Source organism: Pestalotiopsis fici (assembly GCF_000516985.1).
Source record: "Pestalotiopsis fici W106-1 unplaced genomic scaffold PFICI_Scf_3, whole genome shotgun sequence".
In the NCBI taxonomy this organism is placed as follows: domain Eukaryota; kingdom Fungi; phylum Ascomycota; class Sordariomycetes; order Amphisphaeriales; family Sporocadaceae; genus Pestalotiopsis; species Pestalotiopsis fici.
This window is the reverse complement of record NW_006917093.1, coordinates 540,504-555,454: the sequence shown is the minus strand read 5'-3', so window position 1 is coordinate 555,454 and position 14,951 is coordinate 540,504. Positions and strand designations below refer to the sequence as shown.

The 14,951-nt window shown below is 49.5% G+C and overlaps 6 protein-coding genes across 6 annotated transcripts; 4 read left to right on the top strand and 2 right to left on the bottom strand.

Annotated features, from left to right (window-relative positions):
- Window positions 1-317: 317 nt before the first annotated feature.
- PFICI_04370 (uncharacterized protein) lies at window positions 318-1,372 on the bottom strand (the record flags this gene model as incomplete). Its single annotated transcript, XM_007832951.1, has 2 exons — window positions 318-758; window positions 818-1,372. 2 exons carry the CDS (start codon window positions 1,370-1,372, stop codon window positions 318-320), a joined length of 996 nt encoding a protein of 331 aa, XP_007831142.1.
- Window positions 1,373-2,840: 1,468 nt separating this feature from the next.
- On the top strand, window positions 2,841-3,627 carry PFICI_04369 (uncharacterized protein; the record flags this gene model as incomplete). Its single annotated transcript, XM_007832950.1, has 3 exons — window positions 2,841-2,941; window positions 2,993-3,229; window positions 3,312-3,627. The coding sequence occupies 3 exons, from the start codon at window positions 2,841-2,843 to the stop codon at window positions 3,625-3,627; spliced, it is 654 nt and encodes a 217-aa protein (XP_007831141.1).
- Window positions 3,628-6,151: 2,524 nt separating this feature from the next.
- PFICI_04368 (uncharacterized protein) lies at window positions 6,152-7,709 on the top strand (the record flags this gene model as incomplete). Its single annotated transcript, XM_007832949.1, has 3 exons — window positions 6,152-6,597; window positions 6,654-6,860; window positions 6,917-7,709. The coding sequence occupies 3 exons, from the start codon at window positions 6,152-6,154 to the stop codon at window positions 7,707-7,709; spliced, it is 1,446 nt and encodes a 481-aa protein (XP_007831140.1).
- Window positions 7,710-8,534: 825 nt separating this feature from the next.
- Window positions 8,535-8,738, top strand: PFICI_04367 (uncharacterized protein; the record flags this gene model as incomplete). The annotated part of the gene is made up of 1 exon (XM_007832948.1): window positions 8,535-8,738. One exon carries the CDS (start codon window positions 8,535-8,537, stop codon window positions 8,736-8,738), a length of 204 nt encoding a protein of 67 aa, XP_007831139.1.
- A 349-nt stretch (window positions 8,739-9,087) lies between these two features.
- On the bottom strand, window positions 9,088-12,559 carry PFICI_04366 (uncharacterized protein; the record flags this gene model as incomplete). Its single annotated transcript, XM_007832947.1, has 2 exons — window positions 9,088-10,338; window positions 10,391-12,559. 2 exons carry the CDS (start codon window positions 12,557-12,559, stop codon window positions 9,088-9,090), a joined length of 3,420 nt encoding a protein of 1,139 aa, XP_007831138.1.
- A 1,107-nt stretch (window positions 12,560-13,666) lies between these two features.
- Window positions 13,667-14,063, top strand: PFICI_04365 (uncharacterized protein; the record flags this gene model as incomplete). Its single annotated transcript, XM_007832946.1, has 3 exons — window positions 13,667-13,681; window positions 13,806-13,915; window positions 13,973-14,063. The coding sequence occupies 3 exons, from the start codon at window positions 13,667-13,669 to the stop codon at window positions 14,061-14,063; spliced, it is 216 nt and encodes a 71-aa protein (XP_007831137.1).
- Between the last annotated feature and the right edge of the window lie 888 nt (window positions 14,064-14,951).

Genomic DNA, 14,951 nt, shown 5'->3' with positions numbered 1-14,951 from the left:
AAGAAAATACTACAGCTAACATCTAAGCAATTGACTAGCACTGGAAATTTGGCATGATAATTTTCGCTCTTCTACAAACTCTCCCTCTCAGTCTTAGCGAAGCCTCGAGCTGATCGCCACATCAGTTTGTAAGCAAGAGGTTTGTAGTCGTCAAAGGTCGTGTCAATTCAGTATCTTATCATTACCATGCTATCTATACCTCATGCCGATAATCATCCTACAACCATCGTTGTCCTTGGATCATCAAGTGATGCAAATCATGTCCCAATGCTCTTTTTGGTATCCTATCCTTTCTTCAGCATTGTTTCTTCCAACTCTTATACTCCTCCCAAAGCCCAAAGCATTGAGTAGCCCACGCACAAGATCGGAAAACCATAGACTGGAGAGAAAGTAGTCGCGCCTGAACAGTCTGGCTGCTGATGCCAGCCCCATGGGTGGTGAGCAACGTTCAATGTGCTACCACGGGTTCCATTGACGGTGGTATTTCCGCTAATTTTCTCGGTTCTGACAGTATGGTGATACCAGTTGATCTCGGGGTCGCCTAGACATTCTCCTACAGTCACAAACTTGTAGCCGTACCTGAGGGCCACGTCAATCATGTACTGGGTGAATGGGTTGACCGTGTTCTCATGAATGTCATGCACAAGTACTATGAAGCTCGACGTCGTCGGGTCGGCCGAACCCAATGCATTACTGTAGGTGTTGCGTGCCGCCTCATAATCCCCCAGAAAATCCTTGGTATCGAGATTCGCAGTCACCTATGCATGGAAGAATCAGCAAATAGTTATGCAGAGCTGTGTTATTGGGGGAGACATACGACGTGGAAGCCAAAATCAGTCATGTCCTGAACGCAATCATCTGTACAGGAAAAGTACGGTGGCCTCATGTATGTCGGCGCGAATCCGGTGACATTGGCCAAGGCTTCTTGCAATGATTCCATTTCCTGCCATCTCTCTTCTCTGGACAGGGAGTTTAGGTCGGCGTGGGACCAGGTATGACTGCCGATTTGATGCCCTTGTAGGAGCGCATTTTTGAGCGTTTTTGGCAGGGTACCTTGGGTAATGGGACCATCGTTATTGTTGCCATTGACAAAGAATGTCACCTGGATGCTGTTCTGGCGGAGAATATCCAGCAGTTGATCGGTGTATATACCGGGTCCGTCGTCGTATGCAAGCGCCACCACTCCGGGCTTGGTACACGTGTTAATGATGGAGCCAGGCGTCGAACTGATGGTCTGTGGCATTGGCAGACTCGGCACTGGAGCGACCCGGGCGACAAGTTGAGGATGCAAGACAGCGTTTGTAGCCGCTGAGGAAAAACCAGCCAGCGGAAGCAGGACGAACAGCAGTCGCAACACCAGAGATCCAGCCATCTCTGCGGGAGCTCAGATCGCCAGCCAAGCCACTTGAAGAATGATGGCTACAGGACAGAAGAAATTGTTTCGGCAAAGATAATATGGGAAAGATTGAAGTCAGCAAAAATCATGCTAGTGAGCCCCGAGTGGTAGTTGGGGTCAAGAAGACATTATAAGCTGAGAAGGAGTAGTTTCAATTGTTGACAGACCGAGACCATAAAGGTAGTTCGCGCGACTGAACGCTGAACTGCACTGTCCATGGCATGTCCGAAGCTTTCTGATGCGTACCTGCTTAGGTGCTTCATTCCGGCCAGGTGTTGGTCACAACTTGCCAAAAGACTTTGTGCACCAACACACAAAAGCCTTTCTGGCCATGCGAATTAGACTTGGTAGGTCCTTCTCCGGGGTAGTGATCGTGAGGGTGTTTTACACAAAAGCTTTTGGCAACCGGCGATTGTCTGTACGTTTCTTGGGCAACGGGATGTCTGCGAGACCCAAAGCGATACATTGACTTCTAAAAGCCGAATGCTTGAGCGAGATAGAGTTTAGATCTACATGGAGTTTGGCTGGTACGAAAAGCCAAGAGTTTAATCCGCAAAGGTTGTCGGCGGAAGACCCCGAGTCGACGATTTCATTGTGATAGAAACATGCATAATGTACAGTTGACCGGTACTGTTCGCTACTACATGCCTACATGCAATCTACCAAACGATGCTTCCCAGGTCTATTAAAGTTGTCGCAAAGACAGACTGACTGTCATGGCAACGCAGGCAATTGCAGCCTTAAGATTATGACCGGGACAAAGTCTCGGTTGGTTTGCATAATCACTCAGTAAGTCTCATCTGGGCTGTCGAACGGCCATCAGTAATCACGTAGTCACCTCATACAAACATACATAAGTGGCCCGATGATAATCGTGCAGCTACGATCTACTTGCAGTCGATCGCGAGGAGTTGCGACTGCCTCCCGCGACTGATTCCGCTGATTCCAGAGAACCACAGTACAAACCACACGGCCTGCTGGTCTTGTACCCTGTAGGAGGGTATCGCAAAAAGAAGAAGACCAAGGTATAATAAGTATAATTTATGGGTAGATGTGGGATTTCCAAGAGATATACTATATTATTACGACCTAGCTACGAGCTTCGGAACACGGCATTGTATTCATTCAGTGGATCGCCAAGGAGCCTATAAGCAGGAAAGCTCAGGCACAAGAGGCCACTAGCTAAGGCGTGCCTCGCCGAGATTTAGCCACTCGGAACACCAACTGTTGAAACTGTTAAGTAATGGTGCACGTAGCAGCGAATCAGGGCGTCAATTGCGCTGATATACACTGCCGCGCTAAGCGCCCGGCTCAATTCGCTCAAGAACGGGGACAACACTCCTAAAGTCGTGGTCAACCAAAGTTATCTGCGAAACCTATAAGAGCGAAATCACTCCTTGGATTTACGAATTTACTCATCGACGTTAAACTTCACCTAGAGAAAATGGCCAGCAAGGAGAAAGATCCCCAAGCCATTGAGGCGGCGAAGAAGCTTGAGAATACGCCGTGGTGTGATGACTATGAAAAGATGATATCTGGGGTTTTGTGAGTCCTCAACCAACACCACGGCGGTCCAGCATACTCACAAGCCTCTAGGTACAACTGCCTGGCTCCAGAATTGGTACAGGGCCGGTTCAAAGCTCGTCGCTTCATGCACAAGTATAACAATCACTTTCCGGATGACGCAACGCCAGAGTCTCTAGAGGCGTTCAGATACGACCTGCTCAAGAGCACTTTGGGCGGCGTCGGCAAAGGAGCTTACATCGAGCCGCCTATTAATATCGACTACGGCTGCAATATTGTGCTAGGCGATAATTTCTACTCCAACTTTAAGTAAGTCGACAAGTTATTACGAGGCGGCATCATGCTGTCGGATTTTATATCTCTGGTATGATGACACTAACCAGCTTTAAAGCTTGGTGATCCTGGACTGTGGTCTTGTCACAATTGGCAACAGAGTCCTGTTTGGCCCGTTTGTTTCCATCTTTGCAGCAACACACGAGACCGAGGTCCAGTCGCGCAGAGATGGTATCGAGTATGCAAAGCCCGTATCCATAGGCGACGATTGCTGGATCGGCGGCAATGTCACCATTATGCCTGGTGTTACGATTGGCAAGGGATGTACTATTGGTGCAGGGTCGGTCGTGACTAAAGATATACCAGACTTTTCCGTCGCCATGGGATCACCGGCTCGTGTTGTCAAGAAGGTGACCCCGGTGCCTGATATGTGAGGCAAAGCAGTATCTTTTACTGAGCCCAGAGCATAGATGATACACAAAGACGATGCCCTAGGAAAAGGTAGCCAAGGCAGCTCGCTAGCCAGAGACTTTCCAGAGGCTCATATGTAGCCAAGCAATAGATCTACTGGACGGAAGGTGGGAATAGAATGGTCTATCAAGGAGAGAGGCCAAATGAAACATGTGTATTTCTCCATTGAATACCAGTGACCACACATCAAATACGACACGTCAATCTGCTGATTGTGAGCTACTTACGTCATTGCATCACAACTGTGCGTCTTGTGCCTGCATCATATCCCTTGGAAACCGAATCCGTATTTTCAGTTCAAGTATCATTCGGTGCATGATGCGCAACCCCAAATGTGCAGACTCATCGGCATCTGAACGAATTCCACAGAGCATTGCCTACACAGCAGGCAGATTGCGTGGTTGTACGGTGATGCACTGGACCGGATCTGCAGGGGAGCCAGAATAGATGCACATACTTGATCACCACCAAGGTCGCGATCATATTCCACAATTGTGAAAGGAGACGGAGCAAAATCTGTCCTGATAGACGAAGAGCGAAAATTGCGATATTGTATAATCTTTTGCGATATCAACAAGTGCATCGAGGCCCTCCATGAGGGATTGAGAGACGCGGCCGCGTTGAACGCTGGTGCACGAGATTATTTTTGGGTGCTCCTTCAAAGGCGGATGGGTCGCGTAAAATGTACTTATTCTTGTACAATGCGACAACTCGGGGTGTGGTTGGCTTGTCCTCCTATTTGTGCCTTTCGTATTGTCAGATTACATGCATTGATGGAGGCCTCATACAGTCAATCAATCTGTGTTCTCGACCTGGGATTGAATTGGTCCCTGCTTGGGCGCGCAATGCGAATGGAGACATCGTGGATGAGCTGACACGAAATAGGACCCACTACGTCACAGCGCGGTTTTTTCTTTCTTCTAGTCGGACATAACGGTGCTCTTTCGCTGTGCAAATGGGTCCAGGCTTCTGGAATTAGGACACCGGCACCCCTGGCTGTCGCTAGTAAATCCGAGGTGCGAGGCCATTTTGACCGATACTTGTCTCCGGTGGTTTTCATTTACCCCCGACATGTCTAAATTGAGCTCTTTTCCGATTACATATCCGCCAGGACTTTGTCATATCTCCTCGTTTGCTACATATTTTGATTATACCTCTTCGTTGGAACAAGCTCTCGAAGCTTCTCGCCAAGTTGAACCAGTCGGCTTGGAACAATGTGCCCAGATGCCAATCATTTTTCTGTGCTTCGCTAGAATCAAATAGTCGGACTTGGCTGTTGGGGGGCTCTCAGCTTGGTGTGGAGCGCGGGATCTGCCGAACATTTCAGTCGGAGATATGCAGCAGTTGCACTGCCTGCACAGAAACGGCCTGCCCAATTCAACGCGCTGAACCGAACAGCGAGTTACAGAAGTCATGTGTTTTTGTTTCCAAAAGACTACTGGAGGCATGAGAGAGTCGCAGACTTTAATTGATTCGCTTCACGTGTCCAGTCCCCCGACAATTCATCATTATCTATGACTACACAAATTGGGATTGATTTTATTTCCCCCCAACGTGGAATGAAATCGTTTGAATCGAGATAGGAATCGCAGCAAAGAAAGAATAGGTACAAAACCTAGTTTGCAAGATCTCAGGGGATTTAATGCAGTCTGACGCAATTATACTCTTGGCTATGAACGGGTTGTGATGGGGCTTGTCGAGCTTGTCTCTCTTTTTGGTTCTGGTTCTTTCCCCAAGAATCAATTCATGCCTGGGATCCCCCCTGGTTTTTAGCCCTAGTAGCACCCCAGGAAATGCCAATCGAAGCTGCATTAGAAGGGCGTTATTTTAGTCGTCTACGTGTTTGGTAGCGGTAGTGTCATACTACTACACGGTACCTTCCAGTAAGAAGCCCCCTTGTCAGACTCAGTGAATTGATTGATCCTAACCAGCCCAGAAAAAATTCGATTCACTCTGGAAATGTCCCACATCTTGCCATTGCAACCTTGAACTGGCTGAACGGTGAAACGTACGCCAAGCCGTTGAAATGCCAACTGCACCACTTAGAAATCGTCTATGACTGCGCCGAGCCGCTTGTGCTGAAATTGGGAGACGACCCAGTTGTTCGGCCTTCCTTTCCCTGTTTTGACCGTTGTGTACGCACTACACACGACCTGCGAGTGAGATGACTTGGTTCCAATCGAGAGACCCTGATTCAAGTTGTTAAGAAAATAAAGGTGGGAAAAATTAAGGGCCGTGTCTCGTTCTCGCTGAGCCTGTCGTCGCCTGACAGCTCACTTCAAGACAGGCCTCTACTCCTACTTTGTATTTCGACTGGAGTGGTCTTCCCACTGGCCCTTCTTTCCCTTTGCTCTTGGGCCTGCTTTCTTCTTCTTATTGCTGTGTCTTACGTAGACGAAAAGCGAGCCGCGTCTTTTGTAAACACCAACTACCAACCTAACCAGCCATTCGTACTGCGATTCAGCGGCCACAGCATCACGAACAGCAATGGCGTCGAGACCCAGCGCGCGCCATAATGGTGGTCTTCGTGAAAAGAGTCCACGGCTATCGTCTCAGCAAAACTCACGAGACGCCGCTCTGCCACACCATCGGGGAGACGTCGAGAATGGGCATCACAGGCGAACTAGGAAGCGACCTCAGAAAGGCTTGGTGCGCGTCAAGTCGGCGGGTGAAAGTGGACGAAGGGGTCTTCATCCTCTGCACTTTTTCAGAATTGTATGGCGCTCGACAAGTTGGCTATCGAGAGCCGTCAACATCCTCTGGCCCATTGTACCAGCCGCCATTGCTGTCCATTATGCCCTCCCAGAACGACACACTCTGGGCTTTGTTCTGTCCTATATTGCCATGGTTCCCTGTGCCAATCTCATTGGTTTCGCTGGGCAAGAGCTCGCAAGGAAGATGCCCCATGTTTTAGGTGTCTTGGTCGAGACCACGTATGTTGTTCTACATGCCGATATGCTACCTGCATTGACTAATTGCATTCTTGCAGAATCGCTTCCATTGTCGAGATCGTTTTGTTCATGATGCTACTCACCAAGGGACAGTATATTTTGATCAAGGGTGCAATCCTCGGTTCCATTCTTGCAAATCTGCTCCTCTGCCTGGGTTGTTGCTTCATTGCCTCTGGTGTACGACGAGCCGACGCTGTCTTTGACGAGACAATTAGCGAAGCTGGAAGTGGCTTATTGTTGACTGCGTACGTGCAACCCCAAGCCCCCTGGATTCCTGACTTGATACTGACTATCTTTACAGAGGCGTTGGCTTGGCAATCCCGGCCATCTATGAGCATTCACTCAGCACCGCTCTCGAGGAGGGAACAATTACCCAAACCCTCATTGACTCGAATGTGACCGGTATCTCACGTGCCGTCGCCATCCTACTACTCTTGTCTTATATTGTTTTTATCTGGTTCCAGACCGCCACGCACCATGGATTGTTCACCGCCATGCTCGAGTACGACGAGGAGCGAGACCACGATAAAGAGAAGGATATGAGAAAAGACAAGCTTACGCTGACCGAATGCATCGTCGCCTTGACCGTCTCCGTGGCATTGGTCACCATCATTGCATACATTTTGACCACGGAAATCCCATTCATCATTGAGGAACACGGCCTCACGGATCCCTTCATGGGCCTGATCCTGGTACCGCTGGTTGAAAAGGCAGCCGAGCATCTCACTGCCATCGACGAGGCTTGGGACAACCAGATGAACTTTGCTCTTATCCACTGCATCGGCGCCACGCTACAGACTGCACTTCTCAACACTCCCCTGGTCATCATTGTCGGCTGGGGCCTCAACCACACCGAAATGGACTTGAACTTTGAGATTTTTGACATTACCATGCTTATCTTGGCAATCCTTACGATTGGCAACTTCCTCCGCGATCAGAAGAGCAACTACTTGGAAGGATTCCTGTGCGTGGTGGTCTATGTAGCAATTGCTGTTGCGGCCTTTTACTACCCTACGTCCGAAGAAGCCCATGGCAGCGCCTCCGGGGAGACCACGACAGAGCACTTGATTGCCCGAGCCATGGGTGCACTTTAAGTGGCTGGAGACATTTGGAATACACGAATCGCGTTTTTATAGTTTAAAAAAGAGAGCAAGGAGTTGACAGGAGTTACGATAATGAATCTCTTATTTACGCTCCTAGTTTGCACGGAAATGGACGACAGGGCTCGAGACATGGCTACGGCAATCAGTAATAGACATTTGTCACGCCAAAAGATTGTCATGTATACATAAAATGGTAGCTACGAGAATTGTCTTTGAAGGGCTTTATTTTCATTTGGAACATTAATGAAGCTATTGGCAGCAAGCTTTGCAAAAGGATTTTTACTTTGACGTTTCTATATAGTCCATCATCCAATATTTGCTGTTGGGTTGATCAAGCCACAATTTGTAACGCAAGGGACGAATGTTTCTTTGTGAATCGAGATTGTCAGTACTCGAGGCAACAGCCATGGCTATATTTGGAACAAGGTGAAATTACAACAGACTCCGCGATGCAAAGAACTCAGGGCGAAAAGAAAGCCGCCCGCTATTTTGTACCCTCGTGGGTCATGGTCGATTCAGAAAGAATCTGATAGCATATCTGAACAATAAGTAACCTGCTGGCCGCAAGCATCAGCCGGTTTATTCATTCCAATGACCATGATGATGACTCTTGTTGGTTACATGTCTCGATGAAGCTCAATCACCATTGCCTGGTGGAAAATGCCTATATAAATGTCGCGACTAGAACAATCCAAGAATTTTCTGCTCACCAGTTAGACTACGCAGCGCAAGAATACAGATCAAGTGCGAACCACCATTTTCCTTTACATTACGAAGCACGATAATAATACCAAGTAACCAACCAACCAACCGAGAATGTCTTCCAGCAAAAGGAACCGCTCCCTAGGGGAGGAAGAAGGATCTTGCATGAGCCGCGGCGGCGGCCAAGACGACAGCCCCGACAATGCCAACGATGGCGGCAATGGAGGAGGAGACGGCGCAGACGATCAGTCAAGCTCGGATGAGCAGGGTTCCGATAATGGTTCCGACTCGGCTGCAGAGTATGAGACTCGTCCTTGATGGGGCGCCGTCCATTGCGCGTGGGTAAATGGGAGGGGTTGGCCCAAGGGGAGAGAGGCTCGTGGGGAAAAGTTTTGGTGTGAATGAGATTCCATTATTGATTAAATGAAAAGAACAAAGATGACACTTTCGAAAACGTTTTCATGTGCCTCAGTGACCATGGTATCATGAAAACACAGATGCCAGTTTTAAGCAGTGCAGAAATACTGAAATAATGTGGGGATCTAAACAAGATAATGTATATCGAAAACAATGGTTGATCTAAATTCCAGTATGCCGGATATATAGTAGCAAATATCGCAGGTATGCCGGGCTATGCTTAGGTTTGTCTAATCACAAGAGGGTATATCTACCTCCTGCGTTTACCGCCACCACCCTCGTCACCAGCCTTGCGCTTCTTGCCTTCCCGCTCCCAGTATTCCTTCTTTTCCCTCTTCTCGCGAGCCTCCTTCTTGTCATTCATATCCTCCATTCTCTTGCGGAACTTGGCTCGGTTCTCGTCCTTCTTGACTTTCCGCTTGGCTTCCGTGTCTTTACGGATGGTAGTGATCTTTTGCAAAAGGTCGCGAGCCTTCTTCTCTTCGCCGCCAAGGACCACGGCACGCTTCTGCATGTACGTGGTGTGTCGCTGGGGCTTCATTTGGACAATCTGCGACTTGTAAGGCAGAGAAGCGGCCAGAGCACGTGGCACCTTGAGAGGGTTAAAGTGGCGAGCCTGTCGTTCAATCTTGCGGTACTTGCTGTTCTTGTCCTGAGGAGTGGCAAGACCTTGGTCTCGGCGCACCTCACCCGTCAGTCGCATGCCATGCCAGCCACCGACCAGGTTCGTCACCACGTTGTAGTAGCGGTGCGGCTTGATGGGGAACCAGGCGCGCAAAAAGACAATGTCGCTCATGAGAATCTTGTCCTCGAATGTGGCTCGGAAATGCCCCTCAGGCTTGCTGAGAGCGCGCTTGATTTGACCTCTGATGCCACTGACTGTCTTGATGGCCGCGCCTTCGAATTTGGCAATTTCAAGAGACGAGTTGAACATGTCCTTGATAAAGGCCGTGTTCTTGTAGACCTTGGCGGGCACACCAGTCAATTTGAGCTTCTTGACAATCTCAGTAGACTCGTCCACGCTGAGGACAGTGCCAGTGGCTGCAATACGGAAGCCTGGGTTGGATGAGTCAAACGAGTTGAAACAGACAAAACCAGTGTTTGGAGCAATCAGCGGAGCGTACACCGTTGCAAAACAATGCATGTGCTCAGGCGTGTACTTGAGCATACGGTTCCTCGTTCGCGAGTCCGATATGCTGTAAATGGGCATTGTCTGGAATCGTCTCCAGCCCAGTGAAAAGATCAAGGGGTCGTTTGTCTTCAGAATCTTCTTGTGCCATCTGTGACGCTTGATTCTAACTTGGACAAAGCCAAATCTGTCTTCCGTCGGTGCCAAACCACCAACGATAACCGGCAGGCTTGCATTGAAGTTTTGCACAAATTCAGCGGGAACGCCTTCAATGACGAGCTTGGCATATTTGCCAGCCTTGAAACCCTCGACTGCAGCTCGCTGTCTTTCATCGAGAGCATCAAATTCAGAACGGTTGATGTCGAGTTGTTTCTAACCAGGTTAGCATATTCGAATTAAACAGGAGATGTTGGATACAACTCACCTGTATCAATGCCTTTTGGGCATCGTACCACTCATCCTCGCCAAACTCATCTGCATTGTTGCCAGCTTCTCGGCGAGCATTCGCCTTGTCGTTGGAAAACCCTTCCCTATCTTCCTCTTCGAAACGTAATTTGAGCTCTTCCTTGCGACGAGCATTCTTGGCACGTTCGTCCTCGAGACTCTCTGCAGGCTGAGCTTCAGGAGCGCCACCATGCTTCTCCCCAGTCTCAAGATCTTCAAACTCTCCATCACCCTCGTCGTCTTCATCAAAGCCGGAGAACTCATCATCGCCCCCATCACCATCAGCATCATTAAGGGTTGCCGTGGTAAACCGTTGACGGAGTAGTTCAACATTATCAGAAACCGACCATTTCGCGGCGAGCTGTTGATAGTCGTATACTGGTACCGACCGATCATCGGCAGAGACATCATCGGTCTCCTGCTTGGTCTTCTTGAAGAACTCGTCATCATCGGAATCAGCCTCAATGTCTTCTTCTTCCTCGGCCTCGACTTCGCCCTTCCATCTTCGGAGAACTTCTTCAGCAGTGATTGATTCGTCATACATCATCCGAGCCAGATCACCAGTGCGGTATGAACGACGGCCGCCATGCAGCTTTTGTGCCCTCTCTGTCATGTTTTCTTTCCAGCGCAAGGCAGCCGCTTCTTCGTCGTCATCGTCAAAGTCGTCCTCCGAGTCCGATCCCTCGGGATCTTCATCTCCAGACAGCGAGCCGAAGTCAGAGTCGCTGTCCGCAAAAGCAACATCATCCTCGTCTCCATTCTTGTCGGCATCCTGGCGGAACATCTTGCCCAGCTTGCCTTCGTCGAATTCGTCCTCTTCCGAATTGGCTTCGTCGTCCTCTCCACTCACGAAGCCTTCATCATCCGGAAGGTCTTCATCCTCCTCCCTTTCAGCAAATCTGGCAGTTCTTTGTGTTTTCCTGCCAGTATCTTCTTCCTCTGGCACGGCAGTAATTTTCTCGCCTCCGTGGAACAGTTGCATACCGTCCTCTGTCTGACCCAGTAGCCGGCGCTCACCCTGAAGTCCAACAATGAGCTCTTCTCCCTCGCCACGCTCGGCATCAGCCGCGTCCTTGTTGAAAGTGAAACCTTTTTCTCGGGTAATCCAGATGGCATCGCCATCAATCTTTAGTCCGCTTCGGTCAGACATGGGAGCGTGTAGCTTCTTCTCCTTTTCGTCAAGTCGCCGCCTCGCGGGTTTGCCAGTTGCCTTGGCCACGGCCTGTTCCATTTGTGGGGTAGGGCATGGATCGGGTAGAGTCTCGACAGCCTTGACGTTGAAGTCTCCAAGACCTGGAATATGCACTCGTTGACCTTCGGCGGAAAAGTTGGTACCGCGTAGATAACCAGACAGTGCAATCGTTCTGTCGCACTTTTCGTCCGCCTCGATTTGGTTCGGGTGCGTCACGTCGCGGAAGCTATCAATGATGGTGTAAGGGTGGGAGTTTCTCCAGATCAAGGGTCGAGGGTTCTTCATGACGGAAAGGAAACGAGACAAGTTGTGAATTTCTCGATCGGGGTAACGTCCGTTGATGACACCAGACAGGTAGAACAGATGTGCGCCTTGGTACAATTCGCGCCAAAGTCGATGCTTGAGGCGCTTTTTGGCATCTTTCAGAGCTTGCGGCTTCCTGAAGAGGTCAAGATGCGTCAAAACGCCAAAGATGTTACCAGGCATACCCGTCGCCGACAAAACGTTGAGGAATTCCATGGTCTCCATCTCAAAGCCAAAGTTTCCATCAATCATGAGCAACACGATATCTGCAACCTTGGCCATGTCGACCATTGCCTCGAGCTCGTTCGGACATTCGACGAAAGTGAGTCGTTGCTTCTTGGACGTGACGACGGTGATGGGGCCTTGCGGCTCGGATAGGGTTTCTTTCGCATATCGACGGATCAAGGACTTGAGAAGTGTAGTCTTGCCAACTCCCGGAGGACCAACAATGGTGACGAGACGCGGAGGAGCCTCCTCGGGCAGACGATCGACGAGAGGCACATGGAGGCGCTTCTCCTTGATATCACCAGATCTAGCAGCCTGCCTGGCGAGCTTTCCGGGATTGGAGAAGGCAAAAGCCTTTGGGTTACGATCACCCGAATGTTGCTTCTTTTCTTTGGCCGCTCGATGAGGCTTGTGCGATTGCGCGTCCATGGTGGCAGACGTTGGTTGCGAAATGCGCAAGCACCATCAACAAACACAATGCGGAAACAGAGACGAGACCTTCGCCCAGTTTGAGCCGACTCGGTTGCAAATAATTTTTTTGGGACCCTGCACCGATCGAGCTAGGCTTATCTAATCGATAGCACTGATAGTCTATCGGGGCCGTCGCGCTATCTTAGCACGCTCTGACGAGGGGTCTCATCAATGCTGCTGCGGGGTTGAACTATTGTTTGGCTTGTGGCATGACGAAAGCGGGGCTATTCACAAGCGCCTGCGTATCACTTGTACCTATGGCCGCCTCGAAAACGCATCAGTTGGCCTTGATTCACCCCCATCTCTGGGCCACAGAAAGCCTTGTAGTATCCTTGCCTCTGGGACTGGCTCATCGATTCCGATCAAGTCTTGGCTCTATGGTTGGTTTGAAGGTAGGGACATGCAAGATGGGGGTGATTAACACGATTAATGAACTCCTTATGGCTGATCCCGGACTCTCAACTGCATGCATGAACAAAGTACGCAACTGTCCGGATGACTCCTTATTATTCTATAAGTGGAAGCCGGAAACTTGGCAAACCAGTTCAGTTTCCAGACGGAATACAGCCACTTGCCATCGGAGTTCACTTTGACTTGGCAGATGGAGGGAGGGAGGGAGTGAGTGGGCACCCTTTGGTGTCGTGTCAGTGGCTTGGACTCTGGAGCCGCGTCCCGTCTGGCGAGTCTGGTGTGACTCCGTCCAAGTAAGAACAGCACAGAGGTGTGGAGGGAGGGGCGGACAGCCATCCAAGGACATGACGTATGCTTTCAACTAACAGGCCGCCGTATCGTTACATGAGACGGAATTTGTATGGTTAGAAGGAAGTGAATTCACGCCGAGGTGGACGGGCTCCATAAAGTCCTGTGCCATCTTACCTTAGATACAAGCCCCCCATCAGCAGGGTACTTAAAACGAACTCGATGCCCGCGCTCGGTTTTCAGCTTTGTCAACATCATTCAATACTACTATCACTGAGACAATCCAGTTCTTTGCCAGGACATAATCTTAAACCTCAACGACAACCAAGCTCGTTATTACGTCTCTTCCACACCACATCAGCCAAAATGCCTAGCTACATTGTACGTATCCTCCTGGCGGATCCAAGCTGAACCCCGCCCGGCGCGACGACGCCAGTCCTCTGTTCAACACAGCACCTGTCATGACCCAGTCGTCCAAAACTGACTTGCTCTTTTTTCCATATAGGTCACCTGTAAGGACGACGCTTCCCCTGAGCAAGTCGCTGCTGCCAAGCAGCACGCCAAGGACCAGGGCGGCAAGATTACACACGAGTACAGCCTGATCAAGGGCTTTGCGTAAGTGGCCTCCTCCAACAAGACTGGAGCTCTAGCTTTCTAACAATATCTTTGCAGCGTCGAGTTCCCCAAGGACTCTGTCCAGACTCTCGAGAGCCACGAGCACGTCAAGGCTGTCGAGGCCGACCAGGAGATGAAGACTCAATAGAAAGCTCGAGCAATCCATAGTTAATCATACCGATCACAAGAAGCGGCTGTGCGAGGACTTTATACATGGCATCATGGGAAAGAACGGCATTGCATAAGCGGCAACTATGATACGTTCGTAACTGCCTAGAAACCTCTAGTTTACCCATTGTACGATTGGAATGCGAATATGACCTATCAAGACCCTTTCCGAGCGCCGCCGTTGCTGCACACGTGTCCACCAAATAATTCGATTTGTAGAGATCCATGATCTGGTTTATTGTCAACACCGGGAAGGACGAAATGATAATACCCTTTACTGAGAGTGTATCTGACCCCCATGCGCCAGTCCATCATTCATCTTCCTGCGGACCATGCCGTTCGTGCCTCAACTTGCAATCTTTCAGCATGTTCAGTATGACAGCAACTGTCACTATCAGCTCATCAAATACGACTGAGTATAACATTAGTTCAAATCATGCTCTTTTCAACGTTTAACTCAGTAATCACGGCTATTGCTGCGACCTCGCATCAGCACTGCTCATGCCTAAACACCATGCGCGGTTATCACTATCTTATTTAACTATAATTTTGTATTCTGTCTTTTTCTTTTAATATGAAACAAATAGCGAACTGATCTTGAATCTTGTCCTTCGAGTTATCAATGCTATGTCTCCTGCTGCAGCCACTTCATGGGCTCCCGTCGTCTTTGACGACGGCGTCGGCAGCCTTCCGTGAGCTGAAACGGCTGCACAGAATTAGGTATTACATGGAGCTAGTGTTGAGCGATCAACTATACTGTAGGAAACTAGGTGTACTGAAAACCCCCCTCTTGTAACTAAGGCAATTGTTGTACCTACAATGCTTGTATAGGATAGTGTTTGCATCTGCTCGTAACAGGGGATCAAGC